Genomic DNA, 6,501 nt, shown 5'->3' on the forward strand with positions numbered 1-6,501 from the left:
TTCCTGCTGCTAACTTCAAAACCAGTTCTTTCTGTTGTGTTTGGGCCTATATTCTCTCATCTGCCTCAAACCAGTTAAGGTGATTTCCCTTTGATTATGAGAAGACACTTAATGCAATACACCACACCGGGGACAAACATGCCAGTACAGGCTATTCCAAGCTGATCCCATGGTAATCCAAAACAGGAAGAAGATACAGAGATATCTGGCCAGAACATTCAAATCCATGAAACCCACTTGGTATCCAAGCAGCAGCAAGAAACAGATGCATCAGAGAGGTACCCTTCTTTTGAAAATTCAGCAGGCCCCATTTACTCTGAGCTGGCAGCTTCAGCTGCCTCCTTTTGCAGCTGCTACACAGCTGTTCAAAGCAGGGCAGAGGTAAAGCTGCCATCTGTTCATTTCCAAAAAAAGAGGAAATTTCAAGAGCTTTCTCCCTCTAAAGATGTGGGGGAGAAGAACCAGCCAGACTGCAGCAATGAAAAATACCTGAAAAGAGTAAAGGTAGATGAGCAGGAGAAAGGAAACCCATCACATATGGGGCCACAGGGTGGGAAAGAGATGTGTAGAAGAAAAGAAAAGCAAACATTTTTATACATAATATTTCATATAAACTGAGACTATGAGGAACTGCAAGTTTGCACATTTGATTTTAATTTTCTTTTTTTTAACCCTTTCAAGACCCAGAATAAAATTCAACTGAACATAACATCTCCATGTGTCTTCCAGATCCTCCACTTTTGGAAGAATTATGCATCACAAATTTGTAACAATAGTGAAAGGCTGTAAAAGGGCAACTCTGCTGAGAAACCTTTGGCTCTTCCAGATGAAGCAAGAAGCAACCTAAAGGCCTTAATAGGAAACTTTAACTTACTGCAAGCATGTTCAGAAACAACATTATTTTACTCACTTCTACCTCAACTTCAGCTTGAAATGAACAAGCCATACAGTTAGGCCATTTAAGAAAAAATCAGTTCAGAAGTACAAAGAATATTAAAATGCAAAAGTTTTCTAGAGAAGCCTTTCTCTCATAAATCAAATTATAATTCAGAAACAGTAAGGTTCAGCCAACTGACAAACATAAGACAAATTTTCTGTAAGACTAAATCAGTTACTTAATGAAGTTTAACCAATATATCTTCTTTCATACATACTAATCTTTTCTAAACAAGTGAAATCCTCTTTTACTTCATTTCCACTGAACTGTCTTTTCCCATGTTGAACTTGAAAAACATAATTACTGTGTTTTATAAAAAATACACAAGATATTCTTTGAAACTTCCACCCTTCTTCTGCAAATCTGACATTGTGATTAAAAGAAATAACCATCAGATGTGAATTCCATAGAAGAACACACTGTCACTGTTATAACATGACCAGGTCATTACAGAACCAGTTTCAAGATTCAAAAAATACAAAACATGGGAGCAACACAACTCAATTTCCACCACCACCTCCCCCCAGTTAACTGCTACCTTATGTAGATGCTTCTTACTATATGAAAACAGGTATTTGCAGTTCTGAGCAGAAACAAACTTCCATTACTATCAAGTTCTTAAACTGGCATGGACAAGAAACATGGTCAAGCTTAGGTAACACAGAAGGTAGATGGATATGGTTTACTTTTAATAAACAGATCAGCAGCAGCTACAAAAAACCATGATGGACCTCTAAATGCTCTATCCAGAGAAGTTTTGCCAATTTAGGTTACACTGTCCTCTTGTCAAGTCTGCCACACAAGAATACTTCTTTGCATTGATGGGTGTCTGTCAACATTCTCCTAAATAGAAGGGCACCAGATGCTACAGGCAGAATTTGTCAGTGAAGGAATGCGCTTGCATTTGACACATGGAGGGAGAAAAGAGAGGGAGACAAAGACTAGCCATCATAAGATTCAAGCTGCTCACTTAAAAACAGACAGATGAAAGAGAATTTTCAAACATAAAAAAAGCCCTAATTTTAGCAAAATAAATAAATCATTTGCACCACATTGATTCAAAGCATAATGGAAAAATCCAGCTATACTCTCTCCTTTCATCAACCCAAGCTGTATTTCTAAAAGAGTGATAAAAATAACATGGAACTCCTAAGCACTTTTTTCCAGAGATGGGAGTAAATGTGTCTGCTCCTTCTCGTTCACAGGAACAGCTATTGGTTTCCATGGGAAAAAGGAAAAAGAGACTTAAAGGGCTACAGTCAGATAACAGCTGTAAGTAGTTTTAGCATACTCCAGTGCAAGTTACTTTCATGATGCACAAGTGCAATCCTCAAAGTATATTCCACATAAAATAAATACTAACATTTTAACTACCATAACTGCCTGTGCTTACACTAAAAGGGGCCACATCCCAGTTTTGTGGTCTGTCAGAAGTGAATCTTAAATACAGCAATGGCTCCTGGCTCTAAGTGCAGTCCTGGACGGTTGCATCCTGCCTCCTCCAACTCCACAAGAGAAAAGAAAGGTTAAGCTCCACTGAGGTGTCTTTTCTTAAATAAATTATTTTTAAAAAAGATTTACATCTCACAGAAAACACACTGCCAAAAACTTTATCTACTCTCTCAATGTAACAATCAAAAATAATACCTGTACCGTCTTTCCAAGACCCATATCATCTCCAAGAATACACCCCCTTTTATTAGCATAGTGTCCATACAGAAATTGGGCTCCTTCCCTTTGATAATCACGCAGATATCTGTTAATTGTATATGGGATAAAATCGCCATTGTCAGATAATTTAAAAGCAACTGCAGGAGACAGACGATTCCGGTCAGGAAAAGAAGGCTTTTCCAGATCACCATCATCAAATATTAAGCTCTTCCAGGGTCCTCTACTGGCTTCAATTCTACAAAGTTCAGTTATTAGTATTTTCCTTTCTTCAGACTCCAAGAACGATACAACAGCAAATGAATTTCCATTTTTGTCCTTTTCAATAGAAGATATTGTTCCTTCATGAAGTTTCCCATTTTCAAGACAAGGGGCAAGGCATTTCTCCCCAATATGCCAATTACCTATAAAAAAACCCAAACAAACACACAGTGATAAACTGGCCAAATGTACAAAGTATGTTTTATTAGTGTGACAGAATGAAATAAGATATAAACTTATCTGACAAAATGCATACAACTTAACATAAAAGATTTTACTGAAGGTTAACACTAGAATTAGGATACTGATCACTGTTTAGAACCAAATCCTGAGCTAGATATTAAATTATAATTTGCTGAAGTGCTGCTATTTTATAAATATCTGAAAGTCTATAGGGAAAAATCTCATGTAAAAGCCATATTCTGATCTACTAAGTTGTTCCATGGTGACTTCATGGAGGCAAACACCAATATGCTGATGCCTGCAGGTTTAGTGTCCAATTAGCAGACCTTGTGAACTGGTCAAAAAGGTCTTCTATATTAGATACACTTCTGATCTACCTGAATCTAGTACAGTGTTAATAAATTGTTTAACAAATGCAATCGCATAGGAAAACATTACCTTCCTCCTAACCAAGTCTAGGTCAGGTAAAAAACCCCTAATGTTTAGAAACAACAGACTTAAAGAACACTTAGTAGCACCTCATTTGCCTATGTTGTTCATCAAAGTAGCTAATTACTCAGTAAACTGCTTACATAGCTATCCAGTCTGGAACTGTTAAAAATCTGTTCCTCTGTGTGGTCTCATTACAGCCATAATACAGCATATCAAATATTAACAACAGAGGTGACTGAACTGCTTCATTTTCACGGATCTCAGATTTACCTTTCATGCACAAAGATTATTTTTTGAATGGTATGTATGCTGCTAACAGAGAAAGAGAAAGATAAGAACAGCAGTGTATCAGAGTCCAAAGAATCCACATCATACTGACAAGCAAAAACCCAAGAAAATATATCTATATCAGAAAAAACAAGGCCTTCACCCTTCATAGTAAGCAGAGAAATACCTAGTAAATAGCAGTTGCACACAAAGTTTTCCAAATCTGAAGTAAGGAAGCATTGGCCTTTTGTGTTTGTGGAAACAATTTCCAACCTTCCCCTGCTAAGCCGACCCAACACAAAACGAGGCACATATCTGATTAGTCTCAGAACTTTGTTTGTTATCTATTTGTTGGTGTAAGTTCAGCTACTTCTGACAAAGTCATTACCAGCAGCAGTGAGAGACATCTAAGTTTTTTACGGGAAAGAGCAAGAGAGAGAAAATCTCGCATCAGAGCAAGTATTCGTACTTCCTAACTATGATCAGTGGTAATACATCTTTCTGGGCGCATCAACCCAGTTACTTTTCAGAGGTAAGGAAAAGAAAAGAAGAAGTCCTGAAGGCATGAAATGCCACCTTCCCCCACTTTTATGTGTCGGTGCAAAAAAATCATTGAGAAGATAAGTTCTTCTCCCCAGTTCCTGAGGTCCTGGAAGTGTACGCTCACAGAATTATTCTCCATAACATGACAGTTAGATCAGTGATAAATATATGTAATTTTAAAAAATAAATTATATACACTAAAACAAAACAAAAACATCCACATAGCTCACTATTATGCAACCAGCAGTGGCCGTAAGTTGATATTCAGGTGACAAAAAAATGGCACAAGTATACAGAATATCTCTCTTCTAAAATTCTTTGTCCTTAAAGTATTATTTTAGCTACAGAGATTTCCTCATCCAGGTGTGGTTTGTCTATTTAGCAGACCCCAGTGGATCTCTCTCTTTCAAGTAGCTCCACTGCGCCTTCAAGACATGCAGATTTCTTGCATTCAGTGTCTTCTGACTATGGATTTCACAGGTCTGTTCTCTAGTACCTGACAAGCTTTTGCGTGCAATGAACTTGGATCTCACAACCTAAATTGATAGCCCATTAGTTCTTATACTAACAAGATCACAAAACACGTTAGACTCATTGTTCTGCAGATCTCTCACAACACCCCCCATCATCCTTGATAAATTCAACCCCACACCCTGTGTGTGACCTGTACATAAGCTACTCCATACCTTCAGCCATTCCCACTGACCTCCTCCGAGACCTGAAGACCAAATGTGTCATTCTGAGGCAAAGGGCGAAGTACAGACAGTATATTCAACAAATCATACATAACTCATCTCTTAAAGTTTAAGGCATTTGTACTGCCTCTCACACATGCTCAAATCCGTGCAAAAACACGTGCATGTGAACTTCTCCCAGTAGCATCTAAATCTTTGAGCAACTTCTCAAAACCAAGAAACAAGACTGAAAAAATGAAACTAGTTAAATACAGCACACTGTTAATATGCAAAATGAAGTTTAAAATAAGAATGAGTACTTCCGTAATTACTTTCTTTTACAGTAATACCTGAAGTGACATGTGACATGAGTTTAAAGACTCTCAAGTTAGAACTATGATTTAAGATGACAGTGCCTTTTGTTTTGACTAAGCATTTATTTGAGTTTAATGGGTTACATATGACCTGTCAGAATTAGGGTTCCAGGTGCAAAGTGGCATAAATCACACTGGACAACAGCTTCAGCATTACCAAGCTGCAAACCTAGTGAGGAACAGAACAGAAAAAAAGGGGAAGAACAGCAAAGTATTAAGTACACCATTGCTACAAAGCCCCAGAAAATAATGCTGTACAAGCCAAAGCAAAAATTGCTACTTTAACTAGCCTGATCCACTAATTTCTTGGGTTTTGAGCCAGAACTATAATTTATGTTAGGGTACTATCATTAAAAATTATGGCAATTATCTGGTATAGCTTCCTAGCATGGGCACAGTACACTTGCCATCAATAAAGCAAGCTGGTATTTAAGATGCCTGCCTACAGTTACCCCTTTTATCACAGTTGAAGAAAATGTGCCCTTATATATATACACGGACTGTACTAAATCATGCTGCTAATGGCCTACTGTCACACACTAGCTCATTTCAACATCTACTCCTCTAAAAAAAACCCAAAAACAAAGTACCATGAATGCTTTCTCACTATTGAGGTTTGACCACTTAAGAGTGCAAAGGTTTTTTAATGCAAATAAATGACTGTAAAAGCAAAATTCAAGATACAATATAGTAAAAGCATTGCTCCTCTTAAGTTGCAAAGCCTAACTACAGAGATGCTAAAAAACCCTAAAATGTTGTCTTTCCAGAGGTGTTTTGAGTTCCCTTAACCACAAGACTTTCCACTAGTCCCAAGAAACAAACTTAAGTGTTTCTGAAGAACAGAACCGATTTAAATGGAGTTTTCTCACTGAATATCTGTAGAACATATAGGCCACCACACTTCTATTGACACCCGCAGCACTTATGGCACAGCGGCGGGCGCACAGGGCACCGCCAGCGAGCTCCCACCGTGAATTACCAAGCACCTCCCAACTTCCACGCCGGCTCTTAGTTTCCACCTGGGCCAACACGAGTAAGCGACAAGTGCCTGAACATCGCTCGGGAAAAGTCACACGGAAGATGCTTACCTGGGACATCATCACACATTTTAACTTTTGGCCGTGCAAAGCCCAGCAGAGCCCGCGGGCGGAGGCACCCAGGG

The 6,501-nt window shown here is 38.3% G+C and overlaps 1 protein-coding gene across 1 annotated transcript in view; it reads right to left on the reverse strand.

The window, feature by feature from the left end:
- LOC104627684 (DNA excision repair protein ERCC-6-like 2) overlaps nt 1–6,446 on the reverse strand; it is a 58,394-nt gene extending 51,948 nt beyond the window's left edge. The window contains exons 1-2 of the mRNA XM_010296015.1: nt 6,428–6,446; nt 2,585–3,009 (exon numbers count right to left, since the gene is read on the reverse strand). Coding sequence (XP_010294317.1) covers nt 2,585–3,009; nt 6,428–6,446 — 444 coding nt within the window. The remainder of the gene's footprint in view (nt 1–2,584; nt 3,010–6,427) is intronic.
- Nucleotides 6,447–6,501: the final 55 nt, after the last annotated feature.

Source organism: Phaethon lepturus, unplaced genomic scaffold (assembly GCF_000687285.1).
Source record: "Phaethon lepturus isolate BGI_N335 unplaced genomic scaffold, ASM68728v1 scaffold40741, whole genome shotgun sequence".
Classification (NCBI taxonomy): domain Eukaryota; kingdom Metazoa; phylum Chordata; class Aves; order Phaethontiformes; family Phaethontidae; genus Phaethon; species Phaethon lepturus.